Source organism: Synchiropus splendidus, chromosome 1 (genome assembly GCF_027744825.2).
Source record: "Synchiropus splendidus isolate RoL2022-P1 chromosome 1, RoL_Sspl_1.0, whole genome shotgun sequence".
NCBI classification, from domain to species: domain Eukaryota; kingdom Metazoa; phylum Chordata; class Actinopteri; order Syngnathiformes; family Callionymidae; genus Synchiropus; species Synchiropus splendidus.
In genome coordinates, this window is record NC_071334.1 from 47,162,833 (window position 1) to 47,190,029 (window position 27,197).

Sequence of the window (27,197 nt, forward strand, 5' to 3'; positions counted from 1 at the left end):
TTTTTCCCACTGATAGCGTTAGATAAGTAACTTTTCAAACAACTCACACGAACGGCATCGCAATTTCTAGCTTCTCCAGCAGGGGTCAGTAGGTTCACGTTGGCGTCGATTAAATCTCCCGCAGAAGAAGAAGCGGACGGGAAGTAAATAGGCTTCACGTGTGCTGCGGTGATGTCCACCAGTCCGGGGAATAAACGCTTCAAAGCGTCTTTTCCTCAGGTGAATCTAGATTAAAACGCATGATTTGTTACCAAGCGCACAATTTTCTGTACTAACTTTTGCAATCCAAATGTCCTTCTAGTCGGAGGTGAAAGTAGACTGGAAGAAAAGAAAAGCTGAACGTGAGTAAATGTTAAATTATTTTTCCCCCTAATTTTTGGTTTGAAAGTGGGTTTGCAGTTGCTTCGTTCATGCTGTATTAAGTTTTATGGCAGTAATTATTTTAAACGTGTTATTTCATCTGCGTTAAATATAATAAGCAGCTCAGTAAGCTACTTCGTTTACTTCTGTCACTATAAAGTTTTGATATTTTCCATCCAGTCTCATGCTTTAAGTGTACCTTTACTCAGCCACACGAAAATTAAAATGGCTTTTTTTCTTATTACAGCACAAGATAAAATGACTTGCGTTGCTAAATATTTAATATATTTAACACAAATGAAAAGTTCCTAGTCAATGCCTGTTAAAAAATGTTTTCAGTTAAAGAAGCAGATAAGAAGCGGAAAGAAGCCAAGGTGATCAAACGGTTGGAAAAGCAGAAAGAACAAGAGGCTGAAGAACGAGCAAAACTCGAAGAGAGTCAGAGAACAAAAGGTAAATCAGCCCTGAATTTGGGGTTCACTCTTGGAATACTCTGACCTCTTTGCTCATGTCAGGACGGGCCTACACCGTGAGCGTGGCGCTGCCTGGTTCCGTCCTGGACAACGCTCAGTCTGCAGAACTTCGCACGTACCTCGCCGGGCAGATCGCTCGTGCTTGCGTGGTCTTCTCCGTCGACGAGATTGTGGTGTTCGACGAACAAGGAGAGGACGTCCAGTCAGTCCCTTTCAGTCCTGGTGATGCTTCTATTGTGTGGAGAAGGTAAAAGTATTCACCCGGAACTCTACCACAGGAGCGTTGAAGGGGAATTCAAAGGTGTCGGAAAGAAAGGACACGCTTGCATACAGCTGGCACGAGTCCTGCAGTACCTGGAATGTCCACAGTACGTAGAAGCGTCTACTAGTATTTAGCTCTCACTGTTTCCCTCCTTTATCAAGTTGTTTCATACAGTGGCTTCAAAACAAGTGCACGAGACTCTCTCAGTGTTCAGAAATGAAATGTCCGACTGTGATGTCAGCGTTTTGAAGGCAAACGCAGGATTGAAGGTTTTGCCGTCTTGTTTCCAGGTACCTCCGCAAGTCTTTTTTCCCGATGCACAAAGACCTTCAGTATGCAGGTGAATATGGAGCAGAGAAGAAACTGTCTCCTGGAAGTTGGCTTCAAACTTGCTGGTGCAGCGATGACGATGACTTTGAAAGGATTGTCACAGAAGTCTCATCTGTTCAGGGCTGTGCAACCCGCTGGACAGTCCTCACCACATGAGGATGGACGAGCAGTCGGATTACAGAGAGGGAGTCGTCGTGGATCGACCGACCAAAAGTGGAAAAGGCTCATTTGTCAACTGCGGGATGAGGAAGGTAGAAACGGTCATTCCTGTCTGCGTGGATGTTGTCGATGACGGCGGTTAAAGTGACGTCTGCTCCGACAGGAAGTCCGGATCGATAAGCAGCTGCAGGCTGGGCTGAGAGTCACCGTGCAGCTGAACAAGCAGCAGAACACAGGTGAGGCTCAGCTGTGGAGGATTCCTTCGTGGACACACTGGACTTTTTCATTTCCTCTTCTCAGACAGCAAAGTCTTCAAAGGAGTGGTGGTGGCTCCTCACGTGCCGAGGAGTCGAGGAGGTCTCTACTGGGGCTACAGCGTCCGCCTGGCCTCGTGCCTCAGTAAGTTCCACCGTCACTCACAAGGTTATCCAAACTATCGGGTCAGGTCTGATGCCTTGAGCGGGACGAGGCACTGGAACACCACACCGCCTGCTGGATTTTATTGAGATTCCTTTAACTTTAAAAAAGCTTGACTAATCGGTGACACTAACTACAAATCATTTATTGGATTCGATGAAAAGAATTAAAGACAAAAAAAGGTTGTTTATGCTTCAAAAAAGATTTTACAATGTCTCCATGTAATGCTCCTTCTTTTGTGTAAGTTTTCGTGTCTGGAACCAGCAAGTGTCTTCTACCTCTCCTCAAGTGAACCTAGTGTGGAGGAGGAACATTTAAAGGGGCCCTATGCCGCATTTCCAACTCGAGAATTGGAACTTTATTATTATTTTTTTTTTATTTTATTTATTTATTTTTTTACAGTGCCACACGTAACAGTGTACAAAACACCTGAGTAGACCTGTATGACCTCTTTACTCATCTATAATAGCGGCTCATATTCCTCAATCATGTTCTGATTTTGGTCACAAACCTGTCAAGTAAAATCATGTGTTGTTCAATGAAGGTTTGAATTTATACCAACTGTAGCTTAAACAGTGAACAAGTGTCTTCGCTTCAAATCTATTTCACCTTCACACCAAAGGAATGGAGGTGAAGGAAGATGCAGGTCAGGCAACTTGCAGCAGCAGCAATGGTTGTTCACTGAAAATGTTTACAAAACTGTTAACACAAACTCTCCTACTACCATTGTTACTACCACAACCACTACTTCACTGCTATGGCAGCTAGAATACCACACATGCTCAGGTGCACCTCGACTACCACAGAACTGCATTATACCTGAGAACGTTACTACTCTGTTACACTTGACCACTATGTCAATGTATTGTGAAAAACTGCTGCTAAATACTGTTGTACTATCTCACTGAAAGCAGGGGTTCTTAACCTTTCTGATCTCAGGGGCCACCTTTTCCTGGACAAAAGGGTCCGGGGCCCATTCAAGAAATAGAACTGATTCATGACTGTGATTACTGATTTCTGAATGACCGATTTCATTTGTTTTCGATAATCACACATGTAAACAAATCAAAACCAGAAACCATGTGATTAGCGCATTTGTCATCGAAAAGTCCAACCAGAAGCAGGTGCAAGTCATGTTCATCAAATTTACCAAAAGAAAATAAAAATACACTTGATGCAAACTGTTGAAAATGGTAAAAAACGGTACGCCATGAATAAAGTTTGGAAAAAATAATATAATAAATTGTCTAAAAAAATCATAAAATGTCTATTTTTTCTTAAATACACTAAAGTAGATAAGTAAAGCGTAAATGAGTATCGCCATAAATTGTTTAAATTCATTTTAAAAACAGGTGAACAGTTTTTGCTGTTGGGGGCGCCATCACTTTATCATTTTTTCTTTTCAAGAACACCTCCATAGTTGTTAACTATCACAGATATGCAACTGTCAAGCCAATTCAATGACTCACCACTGCCACCATATGTGGCAAGTGTATTAAAACTGAGCGTCTCGCGGCCCAGAGGTGTAAAACAAAAAACTAGCAGCCCTCTAGGGGGCGCTCGCGGCCCAACCATGGGCCCCGGCCCTATGGTTAAGAATCACTGACCTGCAGTACTGCACTTATTTGTACATGTTTGTTTGCTCTCTTTCTTGGATCATCTACTGTCAGTATTTGTTTTAGCAGTGTGCAAACTATATGTCCGTATAAGACGGCTGTTCCCAGAGATGTTTCACAAAGGTTTGGTGAGATTCAAGCTGTGATGTTTCAGGTGCCGTTTTCTCAGAGAGTCCGTATGAGGAGGGCTACGATCTGACTGTTGGGACCTCAGAGAAGGGCAGCAACGTGGACCAGAGTCAGCTCTCTCCCTTCAAGTGGGTTCTGATTCAGTGTGTTCAGTTGTGTGACTGTGTGGAAAATGTGTGCATGTGAGCTTATCTTTTCTGTGCTCAACATTGTGTTGTGGCGTCTCTGTGTTTGTGCCTTTATTCAGTCTTTTTTATTTGTGTTTGTCTTTGTGTATTATATCGATCTTTGTGTTGTTTGAAAGGGCTTTTTGTCCATTGATGTTCTATGTGTTCAGTGATGCTGAGCATGAGTATCGACCATATGCCAGGCCTCATGTTTGTGTTCAGAAGTTGCGTGTAAAGAATGTACCTTTGATCTCTAGTTTCCCCCGATGAGTCTCACCTGTGTCCCTCCAGGCATCTTCTGGTGGTGTTTGGGGGTCTGCGAGGTTTGGAGGCCAGCGTTGACGCGGACCAGAACCTGGATGTGACAGACCCGAGTGTCTTGTTTGACCTTTACCTCAATACATGTCCGGGTCAGGGCAGCAGAACCATCCGCACGGAGGTGAGCCTCACTCACACTTGCCTGACCCACACTCATTCTCTCAGCCACACCATCACGACAGCTGTCTCTCTCCACAGGAGGCCATACTGATCTCCATGGCTGCGCTGAGACGCAAAATCACAGATGTATTTTCACATTCTTGAAGACTGACTGTGACTTTCCTGTTAACGTTTTGTAAATAGTGTTTTTACAATGTCAACGTGTCAAGCTCCTCTTGTGAAACACGACGCAACCATGTCACCTGCTGGTCAATAAAGGAAGCTCAATGTTTTAACAATTTCTTGTTTGGCTACTCTTTTTTTGAACCACACATCACAATGCTGAGTTACCTATTGTAACTTCAGTTCTATGAAAATGTGCAATGCCCTCTTACTAGTCACCCAGCAAGGCCCTGTTCAACGGCTGCATTCAAAAGGACGCATAAAGGCGAACGGGTGGTTTTATGGGAAGAGGTGGAGGCTTCCTGGGTGGACAGCCAACCAATCTCTCTAAGGCGCGAGGCGGGGCCTCGGAGTGGAGGTAACCAATAGCAAAGTCCGTTAGAGGGCATCGCATGTATTCATAGAACTGAAGTTACAATAGGTAACTCAGCATTTCAACTCATGTCCCGTCAATGACCTCCAGGCAAAAATGCTTTGCTTCAATCTTATCCTGCAACATGGTCAAACAGCACTGTATTTCATAGAGGGATGGAGATGAAGCAACGAGAAGAATAATTCTCAAGGACAGATGGAAAATTGCAGCATCAGCCTGACCCAAAACAAGTTATCTTCATTGGCTCCTAGACACAACCGGCCTCCAAAGGTCGCTCAACTGTCCTGGAAGTTTTGCAGACAAGACGCTCCGGCCCCTCCTCCCTTCCCATCACTGACTCTTCATCATTGTTTTCAACCCCTTCTTTGGCCCCTATCGTGCCTCCATCCCTCTCAGGGAGGAATGGCAGGCTGTTTGGCAGCTGCCCCACCAATATCTGCACTGGGACTACTCCCGTCCCAACAACCTTCCCCCTCTCACATACATTATGTGCAGTCCTTGAGTGATGTTGTTATGTCTTTGGTGTTGCTCATGTGCTGAGGTCTTATTGCCCCCCCTCACACAATCCTAGTTTGGGAGTTGCTTTTTTTCCTCCCTCTTCTGTTCTCTTTTCTCATTTTATCTAGGAACGCAACTGTATGTCATGTACGTCTACCTGGACGGGAGTGATAAAATTTCATCAACACACTGTAGCTCTACAGTAGAGTGGAGAGAAAGAATGTCAGTGAATCCATGTGATCTCCTCACCTTGGTTGCTCCTCAACACCTTCTAAGTGTCATGATTTCATGTCATCATATCGCCCACCTCTGTCTCCGGACACATGAGGGGAAACTGGATCATTTTCCGGTGGCACACGCAGCACCCCGGCTGAAAAACGCTGGCGCAGATGGCCTTTATGATCAATTGTGGTATCTAGCGAGAGCGTGCCAGGAAGTGTTCTTCAGTAAAATGAGCTGTCTCACGGCCATTCCTTGTCGAAAGACTTGAAGACGTGTTGAAGTTATGAGTGACGAAAGGTCAACAAGACACCAGCTGAACAAAGAAGGATTTTAAGATCCTGAAGTGAAATAAAACAAACGCCCAGTTGTGGTCCGACACTTAGTCAACATTTCTTCAGTGTTTTGTCTACGTGGTCAAACTTCAGTCTTGTGAGGACACGAAAGTCAGAAACTGGCTTTTTAATGCTACACAAATAAGACAAAACACGTGGGCCTTGACCCGCATGCACATTTCCTCGAGGTAAACAAGTTGATCAGGCGACAGTTTGTAACAGAAACAAGCGGTTTTCAGAGGTGAGACGTCACAGTGTGGAGAGATGAAACATTCATGAGCGGATGTTTGAACAAACCACTGAGATCGTATCATTGTGAGACATTGTGTGTGTGTGTGTGTGTGTGTTCACTGTGGTATACATTTGTTGTGTTGTAATTATACTAGAATTATAATTTACATTCGTTATCCATTGACAAAAGGTTTGTGAACTCAGGACATGTGCTACTTCCTGCCCCAGGTCAAGTCAATGAAGCGTGATGAGACGGAACTTGACACTGTCCAGAACAGCACAATCCACCGGCACCTTTGGGAACCTTCAGGGCAAACAATCCACACAAATTTCTTGCACTATATGAAAGCAGCTCGTGGATTCATCATGTTTGAGTGTTGCTTGGATCTTGAAAAAGTTCAAACACACCCACACACATCAACATTACCGGATTTTCGTCCCTCGGTTACATGTTAAGGGGCTAAAAAGCAGCACAGAACCGCACAAAAAGGTTCGGCTGGCTAACATTACGAATTGTGACAGAACTCCAACAGAAACATGCAGATTTTTTTTTTATATTTTGATGACAAAAAAGTATGTGAATATATATCACTATAATTCAGGACACTATTAAAGAAGCAGCTGATAAGTTGTGTTGTGTGAGGACTCCATCGATGCTGTGGAAGCCTGGATGACAACACAAAACAAAGCACCACAATGGAAGTGGTTCTGAATTCAAAATCTCTCTTCCGAAGCAACTGAAGGTAATGTGGGTGAAATATTTTGGAAATCATGATCACTTGGAGCCTTATTCAAAAGAGTTCTGACAGTAAGGCACATTTATGTTGATAGATTATCACACTTCAGAATAAGGCCCATTCTTGCACATGTCAATTTTATATATATATATATATATATATATATATATATTCATAAATGTCTTGTAGATGAATCCCGATCCACAAATGTAAATTGTTTCAACATAATTCAAGACATATTAATCACGAGATTCCATTGAGTGTCAAGGACTGCAGACATTCAGTGCATTCAGTCGGTGTTTTTAGGTCTTTTCTTGAGAGCCCAGCATGTTGACTCCTTCTCAAGATCAGATGTCAGTGAGGACAAACTTCTTGTTGTTCATTCAAACATTGATATGTTGACAGTAAATAGTGAAGGAAGATGGAGAGTAGGGTTTTTCAGGAGAATCCCCTCCAAACTCATGTAACATTTCCTCTGCAGTCCTTTCTTGTTTGAGCTTCACTCACCTCACCAGATTCAAGACCTGTATGCTCCAAGCTCAGTGCTGTGTTGTGTGTCTCTATGGCTGTTTACTACAACTCCACTTTCATTGGTTCAGTTAGGGACGTATGGATCAAGGTACTCTGAAGTTTATAGAACCCATTCCACTTGGTAAGGGGGACCTGCTGTGCCCCCTCACCAATAGAGTAGCTTCCCATCAAAATCAAAAGCTGAATTTTCAACATTAAAGTTTACAAAATGGCAGCCTTGCTTGAAACGTCGTTTATGCCGCATCTTGGCCAAATGCCAGCTGCTGCGTTTTAACACACAAGTTAGGGTGAACAATTTTAACCCTCAACCCAAGGCCTGTGTGTAACTTTGAAATGGGACATCCCTTAAATGCAGATGCATCCTCAGACTGTGGGGGGCAGCGCTGCGCAAAAGCAGCTTTCAGTAAACCGCACATTGGCTGAGGAGTGGCCTGAAGATGGTCCGAGCAGGCTGCACTCGATAGTTGACAACAACAGAGAAATGATCGAGTGAGGAGCAAACTTGTGAGACATGGGAAAGTCAAAATAATTTTGACTTGTGTTGAGCCGCTGGTGTTCGGTCAGCAAGCACATTTTGCATTTGAAAAACTATTATCCTTATAAATTACCTGTATATTATATTATTCTAGTGAAATTCATAGCTGCTCTACATGACTCACTGAGTGATCGCGTTGGTGACTCTTTCCTTCTTCTATGCCTCGGTAGCTGCCAGTAAATGTCACAATTTAGAGAGAAGTTGTCCTCAATCTTGCTCCCCAACTTCCTGAGAATCGGGAACAGGCCTTGCTCTTCATCTTTGAGGTTGAGGACCGAGGGTGAGGATTAAGGTGCAGCAGAGGACGCAGGTGACGTCACACGATCTGAGCAGGGTTGTCACTGTTTAACGTCAGAACGTAAAAGTTCCGATCCAGGACGAGTGTGAAAAAGCTCTTTGGTTGAGCGAGAGTGGTTCTCCGCTGTCTATGAACCTGTCCGTTGTCAATACGCTTAAAAACCAACTTAATCCACAGAACCTTTGTCGTGCAGTTTTCATGAATGTTTTTGTGCAGCGCCATAATTGTTGTTTATGGAAGCAATTTACTCTAAAATGGGTGACCACTGTTCTTTGACACTGCAGTGTATGTTTAGGACATGATTCATCTAGTTGACACTGTAACTGGTAAAGCAGCAAGAGCATAACTTGTAGCATAAATCATATTTACACGTTTATCTTGTGTTGCTGTACTCTGGCTTTGATGTCTGTACTACCTTCAGTCTGGAACTTCCACCAGAAGCTGAACAGGAAGCTCGCATGGTGGTGAGTGACAGCAAGAACCTCGGCCATTGTCCTCCACTAGCGGTGGATCCTGCTGTTTCTGGTGTAATTCGAGTTTCAGTTCATCAAACATGCAAGCTGAATATAGTTCTTGCTAGGAGGCGCTAACGTTAGCTCGACCGGCTCTGACATGCCGTGGTGATGATGGTTGGATGAACTGGAACTTGCGACATCCGAGTCTCTCTCCTGTCTAAAATATGCTGCTTCATCCAACAAGCGGCTCCAATAAATCTGTCGCAGTCAGAAGTGCAAATCCCAAGCATAAAAATCTCATGTACAAATGACATCCTGGATTATTTACAGTGGTGATGTCGCATAGCTGCCGAAGTAGCTGTGATGCTGCCCTCCAATCCAACGCCAGGCTTCCTCCAGCCAGTCCAAATGGCCGTGAGGGAAGCGAGGAGCTCTCTGAACATGGTGTCTGACCTCTTCACCATTTCGGGTGAACGAAGGTGATGTTGTACTGCCTTGCCCAGCGAGCAAACACCTGCTTCTCAGTGATGAAGCGATGGTGGTTCCCCCGTCGTCCGTTCTCGTTGGTGAGATACATGCCGCACTCGTCGGGACCCCTGGGCTTGTAGTAGTGGTAGGGCATCTTCTTGGATACAGACCTTTTCCTTTAAAGCAGACATGGCTCTGTCACTACAGTGACATCATAAAATAGCTAGAGCAGATGTCCACTAACAGACCAAGCAGAAAAAGGAACAGACTCCACTTATACACGTGTTTCAAAAGTGGAGTGTGTTTCAGATCTATTCTGGATATTCATAGTCCGTAACTGAGAAGCCTCTGTGACCTTTAGATCTTGACCTTGGAGCAACCTCCCAAAACCGAGCTGAGGAGGTCGCTGTGATTTCAGACTATATTTAGAAGTCTTGCAACTGGAAACGTGAGAGCATGGGCATGACTTTACAGCTGTTTTTTTAACTTGAGGAAAGAGGACGGTAGTTAGTTTTAATGTTAATGTCGGTGTCATTTACCCACGTTCCATTGTATCCCAAACAGTTTATCTAAGAACCTCTATTTGGTAACTGGGTGAGTAAGATGATACTGACACACTCAAATTACGCCATATTGGATTAATGCTTTTGCTGAAACATCGCAATATTGCGTCATATATTATATTAGTTGCCTCTATCGATACTTAATACTTGGGATGCTCCGATCGATCAGTCACCGATCATGATCACTACCTGTCATTGCAGGTCACAACAACTGATCAGGTGACAGCCGGCGCTCTGATGAAGCCCCTCTGGTCGTGACGCGTCCACTCCTGCCTACTCGCTGCTCACTCAGCAGTAGCCGTGAAGCAGCAGTCTGTTGTGAAGATTCTTTCAATCTGTCATGTAAAGTTTGCATCCTGCAGCACATGCACAGGAAATACTGCGCAGAGAAGCGCCTTAAAATGAAACACGCCATTTAAAGCTCCAGTACTTGACGGTGCGCAGAGAGTTTTCCGGGCTCATGAAAGTGAGACCGCTGGGTCCTCAGCAGCAGGCGGACGCTTAGCAACACCCGCCGGTCTGAGCGTGACATTCGGAACGCAATGCTAATTGCACGAGAAATAATCATGAATTTCCCCCAGCTAGATGAGCAGCCTTTCTCAGGTGTCCGTACAGCAACGAAAAGAACTGGATCCGTCACTGTTTTGGAGCTTGGCGCTGTTTGCGGTGTTCGTCAGCTACCTGAATCCGAAACGATTGAAAAGGTCCGGAGTGGAAACTTCCATAAATGCAGTGCTCTCTGTCTCAGAGTCCCGCTACAAGCTATTGCAATGTATCGTATCACCACGCCGGTATTTAGATACGTATCGTATCGCAGGATTACCTGCCAATACACAGCCCTATTGGTTACACTTGAACATTCTACTCTCTTGTCTAAAAACAACCTCCATCCCCATGGCCTCTATTGAACACAGGTACAATACAAAAAGAGTAGCAGACCAGGGTTGCAATACACTGCACTCCTCACACAGTGAAGCCAGTGCCCAGTCACATGACCAGATGGTCCAGTCACCCAATGTTTATAAATACAATAGGGATTATCCTTATTTGTAGTGGAATAAAAGTGTGACGCAGCATGAACGCAAACTCTAACTACCATCTTTATTGTATGTTGGGCGGTGTACAGAAGCAACAGCTGTCATATGAGATGATTTTTTTTAGGGATTCTCGGTCACGTTTACTCACCCGCAGTGGTTGGGTGGGACCATCCCATAAACGACAACGTTGTCACAGATCTCGATGCTGATGACCATGGTGAACCAGCCGGTGCTCAGCCATGAGTGGGACTGTTGCCTGAGAAGGAAAGGACTGGCCTTTAGGGATGGCGTTCGCAATTCATCTACCCCAAATTGAAGCTTCAGCTAAAGAAACGATCACGTTTATTTTTCGTATTCATTTTAGTGTAATGAAAAGTTTCTTCCTGCCCACCTGTCTCGTCCCGTCTCCTTGTGGAACAGGCTGTCAAACCTCCTCATCTTGTTCTGCTCCACACTGAAGAAGGACACGTTGCTGTAAGTCATGCCGACTCTCTGGATCAGCCTGTACAAGGTTCCCTTGGCGTCCTTGCTCAGCTTATTCGGGGGACCCCAGAAAATGACCACCGGACTTCTCTCCGAGAAGCGAAGGAATTCTTTGGGCTTCCGCAACACCCTGAACACGCTGGAGTGGGCCACCACCCTCAGGGTCGTCCGGTTGCCCACGTCGGTCTCGTACCCAGTTGTGGGAGCATCGTTCATCCGTATCACGCACTCCATTCGGTCAATTTCGGCGCCAGCTTCAGTGCCCAGCACGTGGCTGGAGCTGGTCACCAGAGCACAGCTGTGACAGTGCAGGTTCATGTTCTGGAAACAGAGCAGGATGTTAAATGCTGGTAAAGGCTTTTGGACAGCAGCATGGAGACACCGGGCGGATTGAGAGGCTTTCACTGTCGGAAGCTACTAAGTATTTTGAGCTGAAGGAACATTTTGAGCAACACCTACTGGACCTTACTCACCATCATAATAGTATAAATAAAAGAACTGTTGCGGATAGTTGTCATGAAACAAGTGCAAGGCAGTTTCTTCACTGACCTGAATAACTGAACCAGCGCTAACAGAGGGATTAAAAGCTGGCGTTGCAATAGAATCCCTTCACCTCACACTGGACCTTACCCTCTCACCCACTCGTGGGCCTTCCCTTGCACAGACCCTTTTGAGAGCCTGAAGCATGAAACATCTAGTCAACTGTCAGAAACATATGAACTATTGATTATAAAACATTCAATAACCATGTGCAATAAGCTTAACAACATCACAATGCCTTTTGATTCTGTCTTAGAATTTTTTCAGTAGAAGTTATACCTGTGGAAACATTATATCCAAGCACTTTGTCTATGTACTGTATGCATCTGCATATATATATATATATATATATATATATATATATATATATATATATATGATCATGTATAAACTATATTGTATGTACATCCATTGTCAGTTAGTCCTGTTCAGTGTTGCGGGGAGTGCAGGAGCCTATCCCAGTGGTCAATAGGTGAGAGCCAGGAATACACCCTGGACAGGTCGCCAGCCCATCGCAGGGGATACACACCGTTTACATACACACGCACCGAGGGCCAATTTTGGAGTGTCCAACTACTGAGCATGTCTATGGGCTGCGGGAGGAGGAAACCGGAGTACCCCGAGAAAACCCACACGCACACAGGGAGAACATGCAAACTTCCTGCAGGAAGGTCCACAGCTGGATTTGAACCCTGAACCTATGTATTTGTGTGTGTGTGTGTGTGTATATATATATATATATATATATATATATATATATATATACACACACACAAACAGGCAGACCAGACAGAGGACTCCACTGTATAGTAGTTTTCACCCAGTGTGATGCCACCATTGTGAAGACCAATCTTTGGTAAAACAACATCTTATGAGGACGTTTAGCCTGGTCCTCACAAGTTCAAGCCTCAATTTGAGTAATAACTCGGTTATTGTAATTCTTAGTTAAGAGTTATGGTTAAGTTTAACTATTTGCTCTGGATGTTTTTTTTTCAGTTTTCATATCCCATTATACCCCCCAAAAAAGCAATATCTTGAGTTGAGACCATCTATTTCCTTTTCACGTGATAATTTTTCCTTTCCTTATCATGCTACAATTTTTCCGGTTTATTTAGCGGACTAAATGATTTAAATAAGATGAAGCGATATATACTCTGTGTGTACGTGTATGTTTTTAAATGTGACACCATTACAAAAAAAAATCATGTTGAACTTGTGATCTATTACACCTTTTTGGTGTCAAAGCTCTGACCACCTTTTTGAGACTCTCTTCAGAGAATTTGCCATTAAATAAATACAAGATGTCTGAAAAGAAAGCACTGTGGACGAAAAGAGAATCTCCAACAGACACAAAAATGTAACATTCTATTCTTTAATCTCTGTGTCCTAAACTGACCTGGCGTGGCATCAGTTTTTATGTGCATGTCAGAGTTCCCTTACTCAACAATCTGTTTATCTATTTGGGACACATGGTGCTGAAGTTCACCCAGCGCTGCACAGCTGAAGCAAACACCCACATCCAAAATCTATTTGAGGTAAATAAATTCATAGCCGGCCAGCTGGGATGCAACAAGAGGAAACGCTGACATTCGTGTTCACGGGCCATTTTATTGTGGTGCTTCAAATCAAAGCAGAAAACATGCATGCAAAATCAATACACAGCACGGGTGGGGGATTAAAAAACAAAGACGACAATGGAATGTGAAGAAAAACAGACAAAAAGCAACGTGACACTTTAATCAGCCACATGGAGAACAGAAAATACTGCGGAGAACTGGTACCTTGTCACCGTGAACCGACACATAGCCAGTTTTTCCGGCCCACTTCTTCAGGTCGGTGTTCTTGGGAGCCTGGCTTACGGACATGTGAAACGGGGCGTGGGTGGTGTCGTGGACGTTGTTGGAGCCGTAGAAGATGAGGAGGGTCATTAAGATGAAGGCAGCGGCAAAGATGACGGCCCCATGGCTCTGCTGGGGCTGAGCACGCATCAGACGGCAGTGAGAACAAGCATTTCACATCAACTGTTGTTACTTTTACATTCTAAAATCACCACGCGGGAAATCGCAACAAAGGGATCGCTTAGAAAAGTGATCACAGAATCTATGATCAGCCACACTTTGGTTCATATTCATATGGGGAGATTCAGTTCTGCTTGCTCACTAAACTGTTTCCTGCCATGATCTTTTACAATGATCAACTTGTTCAGATGTGAATGAGTCAGAACGGCCTTTCTCTCAGTACAGAACAGCAGTGTGTCAGCTCAACACACAGTAAGGTCAGTTTCTCAGACTCGCTGAAACTCTGCAATACAGTGTCTCTAAATTCATGTCATTCTCCATGTTGTATTATCATGCATCTATCACAGACAACGCAAATACAACCTTGTGTTTGTAGCATTATCAACTGTGTTCTGTCAACTGTCAATCATTGGTGTGTGAGATGGTGAGTGAAAATAAGAGACCGTGTCTTAGTGATTCTTGACTTCTTTACTTTTGATACACACTACTGACAACAAGTTAGGGATGTCGTGAGCTCCTCCGTGGATTTCATACATAAAATGTTAGTATCACTTCAGTTTTTCATTTTGGAATCTAATAGGGAGGCACCAGTGTTTTGACACCAAAACGCCGTCGTGACCGTTAGGATGGGTTGCAAGACCATGTGACCTGGACAATGCAGCAGTGGTCTACTGCAGTGATTCTTAACCATAGGGCCGGGGCCCATGGTTGGGCCGCGAGCGCCTCCTTGAGGGCAGCTAAAAGTATTTTTTGTTTTACACCTTAGGGCCATGACGACTGCAAGACGCTCAGTTTTAATACATTAGCCACATATGGTGGCAGCAGTGTGTCACTGCATTGACTTGAGAGCTGCAAATCTGTGATAGTGAACCAACTATTGAGAAATTCTTGAAAAGAAAAAATGATAAAGTGATGTTGTCCCCCAACAGTAAAAACTGTTCACCTGTTGAAGCTGTTTTGAAAAACATTTTATGGCGATACTTACTTTACTTATATCTTCATTGGAGGTTAAATAGAATATATTATTTTTATTTTATGATATTTAGACATGGTTTTATTATATTTATTCTATAACTTAGTTTGCATCAAGTGTATTTTTTTCCTTTTTTCATGACTTGCACCTTGTTCTGCAGCTAGTTGTACTTTTCGATGACAAATAAATACATTTGCCATGATCACATGGTTTCAAGTCATTTCACAAGATTTTGATTTGTTTACGTGTACGTAGATTAAATATGGTTGTTGATCACAAAAGAAATCAAGAGTAATGAATCAGTTCTATTGCATGAAAAAGCTGTTTCTTCTCATTGATGAAAAGTAATATCAAACTTATGCCGTTCAAATTCAGAGCACATAAAAAAAGCACTCATGTAAATGACGATGTCCCGAACTTAACGTGAGCAGTGCTGTTTGAGGCAGATCGGTGGTGGGGCGGTTTTTAGTGTATTACCTTCCCAGAGAGCCTCATTCTTCAGTTCAGACCGGAGACTCGCAAGACTGTGACTCTTTGTCATCATACCTGCCAAGAAATACACACACTTAATGCCGTCTTCATGTTCGAGTGTCTAGCGCTAACAGACGTTTTGCTAAATGCTAATTTCAAATGTGCACAAGCTCAGAGCAACACAATCCAAAATGAACACCACATGCACTAAATAGCAGGCCCGCGCTTTCAATATGCGATTCGTGCAACATTAGACTGGCAATGACGAGTGAACTGTGTTCAATACGAGAGTGAAAATCTGCTTTTTTTACCGTCTCACGGCCGGTAATGTTGCTGTATCTGGCGCCCCATCCTCTTGCACCACCGTGACGTCATCAGCACGTTCTGACTGCAGCAGGCGCAGTGTGGGAGGGGGCGGGGCTTGTGTATCCGTGACAACCGCGGCCAAAACAGTTCGTTTATTCATCTATATTCTTCATTTAATAACTGAAGCGCCATCTGTCGAGTATATGTCCTGAATAAATAAGGTGGTTCAACTGTACCAGCTGTTTTGTTAACAAATGTTAACAACTCAAGTTCACAAATTTGTATGTCAAAAAGCCAAAAACAACAACAACAAAATAAAAAGCCAGAATTATTACCTTTTAAGTAAAGTGATAACAATTTGATTGCTAATATATATTTGAAGCATCTGCCATGGCATTTCTGTTGTGTGCTGAAGCAAAGGCCGCTGATATATTTTTCTCACACACATCATTTTTTTCAATGTTTAAAGAGGTTTAAAATACTACAAAACACAAGTGGAAAAGATTTCCTGTTTCTTCATGAATATCCTGAGAAATCTTGGTGTTGAATGAGTCATGCGTTTGTTGTTGCCATGGTGAATTTCAAATCAAAAGGTTACCCATTAAATAGAATTTACCACTTCAAAAGATATGAAACTCAAGTGGGACACATTTTGTACTTCTTTCATGCAGGTGTGGCACAAGCGGACGTGACGCTGAGTGACATTATTGTAAAATGTGCAAGCTTTGCAAGCAAATGACTCAAGTCATGTTTTACACTCATTATCTTCACCACAGCCAACATTGATGTTGATGCTTTGTTATTCAAATCTCCTCTGTCAATATTGAATTCTGTTCATGAACAAAACCCATTTAAATTTTTCCACTGAAGCTTAAGTTATATGAGGACTTGTTAAAAGTGAGGCTTCCGACCTCAGACATCTAAGGGCCAATCGATGACTAAATTCATAAGCGTGAACATGTGGTTGTCTGTCAGATGGAAAGTGTGCCTGTCCAGGGTGTCCTCTGCCCCCCCAAACCCATCAGTTCAAGAATCATTCACTCAGTGTGGTTGAGCATCTTTAATAATGAAATATATGTCTTTTAAGTTTTCTTTTTTTAATAAAAGCTTTGACACATCACCTGAGAAACAATGTTCATTAGAACATTTGCGTGAATCCATTTTTCACATCGCAGTCCTCTTTTGCACTTGGAATTTACATAACAAAAGACTTTGACAGAGAATTTAACAAAGAAGCTTCTTTCGCAGTGCAAATGCTGTACAGTCTTGAGGATGGACTGCATCAGACTTCACTGTAAACATCAGGCGATAATTGCCAGCAGTCAAACAAAAATAAATAATAATAATAATTAATAACCTGAAATTATGTCTGGGATTCAAAGTTGGAATAAAGGCTTCCGACCTGAATAAAAGTGGAGGGAAATGGAGAGCCGGGCTACACAAAGAAGAAAAGGAGAGTGGCGAAACTACCCACCATTATAACAGAATAAAGACTATGAGACCTGGTCATTTCATGTATAAATAAAATCTTATAAAACATTTTTAGATTATTTAACAAATACCGCAGTGGAACACTGTCTACAAGAGCTCCATAAATCTAATAAAAAATCGAAGATATTGGCACTTTCATGTTCATAAAGGTAAAGTTCTTCATCGATTGATCCACATCAATGACAAAAACTTTGACTTTGCAAAAAAGAAACATTTACAGGATAAGATCTGCAATTAATATCCCTGTTAACTTGTACATAAAAACACAGAAGGAAAGGCTCATCATTTAACTGAAATAACTGCAACGCAACCTTTTGACCCCCATCCAACTTTGACTTCAGTCATGCATAAACATTCCTTCTGGCGCACTGACTTAAAAAGACAACTCTGTTTAACAGTTAGGATTCCTTCAATTGCGTCACACTAAATCAAGTAAAAAATGAAGGCGCACCCTGATGGCATTTTTCCGCTTTGGCATGAGCTAGCTGGTGTGCTGGATACAGTCTTCATATGTTTTCCTAACTGTGCTGAAGAGGTGAGTTCGTAGGCCTCAGTCATGCCAAGTGGGATGTCTGAACTGAATATCGTGGAGTTTGGACCATCTGGCAAACATGGTCTTCTCAGAGATGAATCGATGTCCACCGCGAGACTGGTGCTCGTGTATTCTGTACATCATACACTCGTTGGTTTTTCTCGTATCGTAGTAATGGTACGGGACGATGGTGTAATTCTTCCCCCTGTGAGCAAGAACAGAAATTCGATCAGGTGTTGTTTTGAATTTCCGCCAAGATTACAATTTTAGAGCTTCCTGAGGTGTCACAACATCTTCAACAGCACTGTGTGCTGATGACACACAACTTCAATCTGATTATTGTGCATATATATATATATATATATATATATATAGCTGCAGCTGATCCAAAATGCTGCCTCTAGAAACATACATACACCTGGTAAATAGGAAATATCACACCAGTCTTGGGCCGAATACTACACACTCACTGGTTGGTTACCAGGCGTCTAAACCTCTGAGGTATTCCAAGGATGAGAACCAAACAAGTTGGAGCGGTATGTACTGTCTATGTTCGCGGCTTGTGCAACAAAGGCTCTGCACACCTGAGGTGGAGGGTTGTAAACATCTATCTGTTGACTGCAGCTATCAAGTCTTTATCATTCAATGAATAGAGGTCTTTCTTGCCTTTTTATTGCCATGTTTTTATTGTTTAGAAGTTGCTTTTAATTCTGCCATATAAAGTCATGCATTAAGTTTCATTGTGTGCTATACAAACATCTGCTTTAGATATTTGTCACACAATACTGCAACAGCGGGTTGGGCTGGACTTCTTGTCGGTATTGACACTTTCCAAGGAAATAGTGGGCAATGGAATAAAAAACTGATCTGTTGGCAGTTGGAGAGGAAAAGACAAAGTGCCATCATGCAAAGCAGGAACCTGCCGCTATGTAGATGAGAATTTGACAGGTTTTTCTAACAGGCATTTCATGTAAATGGAATGGAACAATGGAGTATATATGAGTGTCAACTAAGAAAATAACTTTTTTTGTGAATGATTGTGATGTTTTATTACTTGGCCTGCGACTGAGTGGCTCTTGGTTCGATCCTAGCTCCAGACGTGTTTGTGTCTTTGAGTCCACGAGCCAAACACATTACCCTGATGGTTCAGAAGGCATGCTGCGCGTATGATCCAATGATGAATATGTTTTTAATTTGTGTAGTGTTAGGTTGCCAGATAAGCATGGTAAGTGCTACTACAATATACGAGTACTGTAAATAGCATGTATCATTTACAAAAAAGGGATAAAACAGTATAACTTCCTGTATTTATTTCAATAAAAAATGTGTCAATGTAAACTAGTCTTTTGCTCTAAGAACCAAATGTGTCTCTATATGACTTATGCTTCTGTTTACAATTATTTCCGTGTCTCCATATTGACCAAACAACCCAAACTTCCCAATTGTGTGAAGAATAAAGGTAATCTAATCTAATATAATCTAAATATAGGACCAGCCAATGGTAGGAAAGGTTTGAATCCCACAATTCAGTCATCATGTCAGGATTAGTCCTCTGTAGAGCAGAAGAGAGAAAATGTGACTGATTTAGCGTTACACTGTACCTGCAATGCGCATCGTTGACCATCCCGTAAACACGAATGTGGTCGCACATTTCCATCGCCAGGATCATGGTGAAAAACCCGGTGCTGAGATATGCTCCAGAGTTCATTCTAATCAAACGTCAAAGAGAAGACATGAGGCGGCGTCCACGTACCGACAACAACCAAATTACAGATGGATGCCAATATTTACCTGTGCTTTCCTGTTTCCTTCTCAAACACATTGTCGCAATATTCCACCTTCTCTTTGGTAAAAGCGTATATTTCCACGTTTGGGTAGTCGCGTGCTAACTTCAGCAAAGTGTTGTAGGTTGAGCCCAGTCCATCTTGCCTCATCTTCTTGTGAGGACCCCAGATCACATAAACAGTCTTCTCCGAAACATGAAAGTAGTAACGTTCGTTCCACTTCAGTGACGGCACGCTTGTGTGCGACACCACACGCACCGTGGTTTTTCGGCCCACGTCCTTCTCGAAGCCCCGCACGGGAGCATTGTTCATCCGAATCACTGTGTTGAATTTTTCTATTTCCTCGCCAAGGTTTGCTCCAAGCATCTGCCCTGAGCTGGAGATGATGGCGCACTCATGGTAATGGTGAGACAGGAACTGCAGAGGGGAAAACACAGGCGGGTTATTGCCTAACCACAATGGCAGACCAAGAATCAGCCGTCGTATTATCTGTGTTGTGAAAAGTAGAAAATAAGTCATCTGTGACCCTCGTGATGGATCGGTAAAATAACCCCAGCCTCTCTACCAATGTGGCTGGATAGACTTCATGCCTCAGTGAGTGTAGACCTCCACCAAGCAGCTCATTTCTAGCCATAGTGCGATGTCAGAAGTATTGCTCTACAACCTTTGTTCACATTTGAAAAAGTCATATCGGTCAACTTCACCTGAGCTTATTTGAAAAGAACGTGTCAGTAGTACTGACAGGTAGTGATGGGTAGACGAGGTTTCATGAAACAGTGACCCAATTTTCAGAGGCCACCAGATGGCACTGTCTGCTGTACAACATGAACAACTTCAGCAGCCCACCAACATCTGCACTGGGAGTACTCCCATCCCAACAACCTTCCCGCTCTCACATATGTGCAGTCCTTGAGTTATGTTGTTATGTCTTCAATGTTGCTCATGTGCTGCTGTGTTTTTTCCAAATCCCACACCGTGACCCCTCCTCACAGGAGCCGAGTTTGGGAATTGCTCCCTCCTCCTGCCTCATGTTTTCTTTTTCATATCATCTATGAACACGGTGTCCGACCCCCCTGTATGTCACGTACGCCTACCCGGACAGTGATGAAATTTTGTTGTAACTACTTGTGGTATACGATGACAATGAAGCGAATCCTGAATCCTGAACTAATTCAATGAACTACCCATGACTTCTAAACACCATCTAGTGGCCTCTGAAAATTAGGACACTGTTTCATACTGTTTCATGATACCTCATCGACCCATCCCAAGCAGGCAGCATTACAGAACTTGAGCAACACATAGAAGTGGAAAACTAACTCAATGTAATCTCATAGGATGAGAAAGTGTGATCTGCCAACAGTCATCTAGCCTTGGAGCCATCAGTAATCAGCTGTCAGGCTTGCAGGTGTATGTACACGCCTGGGTCAAACAGCTGTTGAAACCTGAGAGACTCTGATAGTAGTTCAACATTTATATTCCTTGTCTAACTACAGGAGTGCTGCTGTGGATCTTGTTCACATAGAGGCACGCTCCAGACTGACTATTCCTGGTTATCTCTGGCCTCACTGGAGATGGGTTGGACCTCCTCCAACGACTAAAGTCTGGTGAGGTTTCTTTTATGGCAGGTTTGTCACAACCGGTGTGGGCAGTTTCTCAGTCTAATGTCCAAGACAGTAGGAGGCGGACGGTCGGCATCAAGCCTGATACAGTCTCTCGCAGCCCGACTCCTCTCCATATTCTCCGATTATATGTTCTGCTCTTCATGCTTGGTCTGCTGTGCCAAGCAGAGATGTTAACCTGTATGTCTCCAGGACCCAGAGACATACGGGTCAGATCAGAGCCGACCCTTCTCACCCTGGTCATGGACTGTTTGTTCCTCTTCTCTCTGGCAGGAGGCTACGGTCCATCCAGACCAGAACCTCCCGTCACAGGAACAGCTTCTTCCCCTCGGCCATCAGACTGTTGTTCGTGAACAGCCATTGTTGTTTTATATTATTTTATTTCATTTTATTTTATTGTTGACAACACCCAAAGCACTTTCCTAGTTGGCAATAAAGTTGAGTTGATTCTGATTCTGATCTCGATCAGTGTCCGTGAAGAGATAAGCAAGTCCTGGTTGTAATTTTTTCCTGTTGCGTTACCATGCTTTTGGGAACTATAGTCGTAAAAATCTGATCTGTTGGCAGTTGGAGAGGAAAAGACAAAGTCCCATCAAGCAAAGCAGGAACCTGCCGCTATGTAGATGAGAAGAATTCGACAAGTTTTTCTAACAGGCATTTCATGTAAAGCAGTGTTGTCTGTGTTTAGACAGTCAAACAGGTCCAGTCAGACGTGTTTGGCCACTGATGTCACAGAGATAAAGTCAAACCATGTTGCTCGCAGTTCTTTGCATTCGCTTCAGTCAATTAGTGTGGATCTTTCCATTTTAATAAACAAATGTATATTACTATTGTAATTTCCTCACTAAAAGCTTCAGTAAAAATGTTTAATTTCTGTTATAATTCAGCAGAGAAAGTGAAAGAACCTGCAGCGATACCAGTCAACGATCCTCATGCAGCCATAGTTTGGAGATATGTTCACATTTTAGCTTCAAAAACAAGAATCACTTCTTATAAAATGATGTTAGAGTGATACTGTACTGTGTATTGTGTGTACTTGTGTATTGTAAAACATGATAGTTGGCGGAACTTTCAAAACTTCAGGAGCCTGGTGAAGAGAATGAAGTTTATAAAAAAGAAATTTAATTCTGATAAATAAAGCATTAAATGAAAGTTAACTTTCTCTCCAGCACACTAACCTGATTCCTTTTAAATCTTTAGAGCTCAAGGTCTCAGTTCTTCTGCAGAGATACTTAACATCACCTTCATTTTCAGATGACTTGATGATCCCACAGTGAGGGAATTCATATAAAGCAGCAGCGTGTGACAAACCACCAACATGAGTCGCGATTTAGAGAAGTGGGAACAGTGATAGACAACGAAAGAGAAGACCATTAAGATACATATCCTGGTAAACCAGAGTTAACTAAATGAGCTGTGATATAAATAAACAATAAACACATTGTTGCATGTGATGAGGTGAAAAGAGATTTCTCTCTCTGGCTCACCAACCATCACGTCAGTCATGTTTATGGGTAAGACAATGATTTTCAATGGGCTATGTGCACTAGCTCACGAACATTTAACTGCGTCTGCAAAGCGTCTTTTTTTTCCATCCAATGAACTTCACCAATTATTTTATTTAATATTTTGATATTCTATAAAATTTATCAGTCACACTTTTATTATGAACGTGAATTATTACTATGTGTGAACATTATTGTGGATGTTTTTCCATGCCTTCCAGGAAATGGGACCAATTTACACATAGGTAGAGCTACAATTAACAACAGAATCCACATAAATAATAATAAGTTCATAGCAATTTTAATATAGTATAAACTACAATATCCATCTTAACTAGACAAATGTGTTTTAAAAAAACAGTCTGAGCCAATTTAAAATGTCAGCTTCCCCCCAAATGGAAGGAATAAATTCCTCATAGGTACTACCTGAGTCGTGTTGTGTGGGGTGATCCTCACAAATCCTTGCAGAGTGGAGACACTCTCGCTCGTTTTCTGAAAAATAAAGCAGAAAATAGGAGTTAATTTAATATCCAGCAAACCTGTAACCTGTTTCTTTCTTTATTGAAGGTCAGAACTCAAAAAGTCTCAGTTCGGCTTCAGAGTGTCTTAAAATCTCCTTCAAATTCAGATAACATTCATGATCCCACAGTGAGGAAATTCATACATAGCAGCAGCATGTGACAGACCACAAAGATGAATTGCAAATTAGAGGAGCGAGAACAACAAAAGACAAAGACAGTGAAATAAAGGTCATTATATACAGGTAAACCAGAGTTAACTAAATGAGCTGTTGAAAATAAATACAATTAAATAAAAAATAACAACAATAAAATAAATACATTGATGGATGTGATGAGGCGAGGACTGGTTATCTGCTTCCAATGCCAATAAAATAAAGCCAAGTCATCTATTCAATTAGCATCTATAGGCAACTGTTCATACAGTATTCAACTTAAATGAATTAGGCCCCGGCCAAACTCATTCTTATGAAACACCCACAACTTGAAGATCCAGTAGAACACACCTGAAATTCCAGTTGTTTGAATTCAACGCATTTTGCCACAAACAATGTTGCATGGATCTTTTGGTATTTGTTCAAATAAAAGATCATTATGATATTCTCTGCATTCACAAGTCAATCATTTCAGCAAATCATACCTAAAAAGAATTTGTTGAAAAAAAACAAAATAATTCTCCTTCTCTGGCACAGATCTCCAATCATTGTCTAGTTTACAGATAAGACAACGGGACATAAAGATTTTCAGTTAGTAAGTTAGTAGTTAGTAGGCAGGGTTAGGTACCAGCTCATGGACATTTCGCCCATCTCCATACTGGGAGTTGTTTTTTTTTCATGGTTTGTCAAGAGTCAGGATCTTGCTTGACAGCTTATATATAGATCAAAGAATTGATATTGCCACAGAAACCTGTTGCCATCCATACCAACCAAAGAACTGATAACATGTTTTCGCACATCTGTTGTGCCCGTACTGTAAAACACAGTCGGGTTGAATGCAGAGTGTTTACGTACATTTAGAGCTACAACAACAATATAAGCGGGATCCACATAAGTAATAATAGCAATTTTATGACAGTATAAATTACAAGACCCATCATAACGAGACAAAAGTATTTTAAAAAATCGGTCTGAGCTCATTTAAAATGTCAGTTTCGCCCCCAAATGGGAGGACTAAATCCCTGGTAGGAGCTACCTGAGTCGTGCCGTTCGAGATGATCCTCACAAACCCGTCCAGGATGGAGACACTCCCGGCAGTTTTCTGACTGACGGTGTTTCCGTACCAGAGAAGCAGCGAAAGGCTGAGGCAGAGCAGCACCAGCCAGCAGCGCGTCTGAAGGAGGAACCTCATCTTCTGAGACTGGACCTTAAACTCGATCCCGCTGACAGTGACATGCCAGGTGTCTCGTGTCTGTGAGCCGGGTGGAACGCATGACGCCTAGCGGTGCTCATGTCCCACATTTGCTGCGGAAGCCAGATCCCCCCGCCCCCATAAAAGTGACTATCAGAGCACCTGTTCTTATTCAGGGCTCAAGTGCTTGTGTTCCGGTGTATTGATCCGCCTCTAGCGAGATCCTATTCTTCAGCGCACATCACTGTTATCTATTGGCTGGAGTATGGAACTGCAGGTAGATGAGATGGGTTTATTCTGTGGATTGAACGCATTAAAGATCTGATCCCATCCTCACCGCCTCCATCACCGTCTGGTACAACAGCGCCACCTCCAGGGACAAGAGCAGACTGCAGCGCATCGTGCGTTCGGCTGAGAAGGTGATGTTGCAGCCTGCCACCTCTTCAGGACCTATGTCTCAGGAGCCAGAGAGGTGCAGGTCGGATCAGGCTACGGTCCATCCAGACCAGAACCTCCCGTCACAGGAACAGCTTCTTCCCCTCAGCCATCAGACTGTTAAATTTGTGATCAGCCTTTGTTATTTTATTTTATTTACAGCACTTTATTTTGAAGCACTTTCCTAATTGGTGGGACCCCCACTGACCATGGCAATAAATTCTATTCTGATTCCGATTCTGATTCTGATCTGTAAAGCTCATAAACTGTGTTTTTTCACTGGAATTGACATTGATCGCTGATCAGTCTGTAGAATATGATCCACCAAAGTAAGTTCTGTTGCTTGGCTGATAGTTCACCTCCATTTCTTCTGGGGCAATGTGGAGGTGTTCCCTGGTAAACTGAGATGCACAGTCTTTTCCAACTGCTCCTCGTAGCTGGCCATGCCCTCATTTGCGAGTGTGCTCTGGTGAAGAACGGACACATGCATATGTTGACCTCTGGTGGTTCTCAGACACCAGAGACAGCTGAGGTGTAAGATTGGTGAGGGGAACAAAGTGTAGAGGGAGAAGACGGAGCGGCAGCCTCTGTAGTTTGCCTACCAGCCTGGCGTCGGTGTGAAGGACGTCGTCATCTACCTCCTCCACACATCACCTCGCACCTGGAGGAGGCTCGGAGCACTGTGAATATTATGTTCTTTGATTTCCCCAGAGCATTCAACACCATCCAGGCCACCATGCTGGGGGCAAGATGAGTCACGCTGGTGTGGACCACCACCTCACAGGCTGGATATTGGACTACCTGACCCGAGTATGTGAGGACTGGGGACTGTGTGTCAGACATATTGCACCACAGGTTCCTGGCTCCTATCCTCTTCACCCTCTAGACTGTTGACTTTACCCACCTACAGAAATTCTCTGATGGCCCTGCGGTCGTTGGCCTCATAAAGTACGGTAACAGCAGATTACAGGGAGGAGGACTTTGTGGACTGATGCCTGAGAAATCACCTTCTGATCAACGCGGGTAAAACCAAGGAGCTGGTGGTGGATTATCAAAAGGGTGGCATCAAACAAGTACCAGGGTGTTCACCTCAACACCCAACTGGACTGGACATGGATGCTCTTTTCGAAAAAGGGCAGAGCAGGCTGCTCCTGCTCAGGAAGCTGAGGTCATTTGGGGTGAAAAGGCCCTCAGTCCTGGACTGCTCTCTTGCTGGAGGAGGTTGTCATCCATGATGGCCAACCTGTCTCACCCTCTCCAGGTCACCCAGAGTAACAGGTTGATCCACCTTCGCTGCACAAAGGAATGATTTCTAAATAAAGTTCAGGAAAATCTGATGAACTGCTTGATGACCATTTATACGTTTTTTTTTTAATGTGTCTAATTTATTATTATCTATTCACCTATACTTAATATATTTATTTATTCTGTCATGATATATTATGGGTATTTGTCTAGTGTTGTTTGATAGCTAGTGAGTCCATTTTTTGGTGGACATCTTTGATGTTTGTTGTGTATCTGTAATGTCCTCGGTAGGTGTTAGTGTCTTTGTTGTCATTGGCGGCTGTGACATGTTGAATTTCCCCACTGTGGGATTAATAGAAGCCATCTAATCTAAGCCAGTGAGTGTAAATGAATCAGCAAGGTGAGTGAATGCCTGTTGGTTTTACGGATTAAAATGTCCCTAATAAGACCACTGAGCAATGTTACAGAAGCCTGCGGTGGAGTCGCAGTTCAACTCTTTCTTGTGAAGCTGAACTTCACCCTTCTGCTTGTCCGCCAAGTCATACAGTGCACATGTTTGCAAATAGGATAACCGGAAGATAAATAAATGAAAGATTCCCCTCAGGGTTTACCTTGTCCGTGATGTTTGGCTCGACCTTAAAAAAAGCGCTGAGAGGGTAATAACCGGCAGTAGTCCGTTTCTGATAGGCAGTATTTCCAAGCCAGACCATGAGCGGGAGGGCCAGGCAGAGCAGCGCCAGCCAGCAGCGCATCTGACAAACAACCATACTTGGAACTGGTTTTGCACATGTGATGCCATGCATTTTGACTCACTCAGTGATGACTCTATGAACCTGTTCATCGAGTCTGATCAAGTTACGTACAGAGGACTTGTTCTTCTAGAGCGCAACAATGGCATAGCAGGCAGCCTTGAGAGGAATGGCACACCTTTGCAACTCACATTAGATTTGGCCTTTTACTTAGTTCCACAGTGGGGAAATTCAACACGTCACAGAAGCCAATGACAACAAGAAGAAAGAAAGGAGTAGGGACCCACAAGTGATCTCAACAGTGCTCCCAGCCTTCTCCAGGTGAGAGAGGGGTGTGTGGAGGAGGTAGATGACGGCGTCCTGCGCACTGACGCCCAAGGATCCT

At 43.1% G+C, this 27,197-nt stretch overlaps 3 protein-coding genes across 4 annotated transcripts; 1 reads left to right on the plus strand and 2 right to left on the minus strand.

Annotated features, from left to right (window-relative positions):
• Window positions 1–10: 10 nt before the first annotated feature.
• On the plus strand, window positions 11–4,606 carry spout1 (SPOUT domain containing methyltransferase 1). Its single transcript, XM_053853724.1, has 12 exons — window positions 11–219; window positions 302–341; window positions 700–813; window positions 876–1,035; window positions 1,112–1,201; window positions 1,386–1,435; window positions 1,546–1,676; window positions 1,748–1,820; window positions 1,885–1,983; window positions 3,772–3,874; window positions 4,205–4,352; window positions 4,430–4,606. The coding sequence occupies exons 1-12, from the start codon at window positions 172–174 to the stop codon at window positions 4,493–4,495; spliced, it is 1,122 nt and encodes a 373-aa protein (XP_053709699.1). The 5' UTR covers window positions 11–171; the 3' UTR covers window positions 4,496–4,606.
• Window positions 4,607–6,045: 1,439 nt separating this feature from the next.
• Window positions 6,046–15,665, minus strand: st6galnac6 (ST6 (alpha-N-acetyl-neuraminyl-2,3-beta-galactosyl-1,3)-N-acetylgalactosaminide alpha-2,6-sialyltransferase 6). The gene is made up of 6 exons (XM_053853778.1): window positions 15,590–15,665; window positions 15,285–15,353; window positions 13,598–13,792; window positions 11,185–11,597; window positions 10,942–11,049; window positions 6,046–9,369 (listed from the first exon to the last, which is right to left on the minus strand). The coding sequence occupies exons 2-6, from the start codon at window positions 15,300–15,302 to the stop codon at window positions 9,183–9,185; spliced, it is 921 nt and encodes a 306-aa protein (XP_053709753.1). The 5' UTR covers window positions 15,303–15,353; window positions 15,590–15,665; the 3' UTR covers window positions 6,046–9,182.
• Window positions 15,666–16,639: 974 nt separating this feature from the next.
• On the minus strand, window positions 16,640–26,818 carry st6galnac4 (ST6 (alpha-N-acetyl-neuraminyl-2,3-beta-galactosyl-1,3)-N-acetylgalactosaminide alpha-2,6-sialyltransferase 4). Of its 2 annotated transcripts, none has more exons than XM_053878272.1 (5): window positions 26,675–26,818; window positions 22,945–23,010; window positions 19,399–19,808; window positions 19,209–19,316; window positions 16,640–17,812 (listed from the first exon to the last, which is right to left on the minus strand). In XM_053878272.1, the coding sequence occupies exons 1-5, from the start codon at window positions 26,813–26,815 to the stop codon at window positions 17,626–17,628; spliced, it is 912 nt and encodes a 303-aa protein (XP_053734247.1). In that variant the 5' UTR covers window positions 26,816–26,818; the 3' UTR covers window positions 16,640–17,625. The 2 variants fall into 2 exon arrangements, with proteins under 2 accessions (XP_053734247.1, XP_053734246.1); XM_053878271.1 differs by lacking the exon at window positions 26,675–26,818 and adding an exon at window positions 24,228–24,617.
• Window positions 26,819–27,197: the final 379 nt, after the last annotated feature.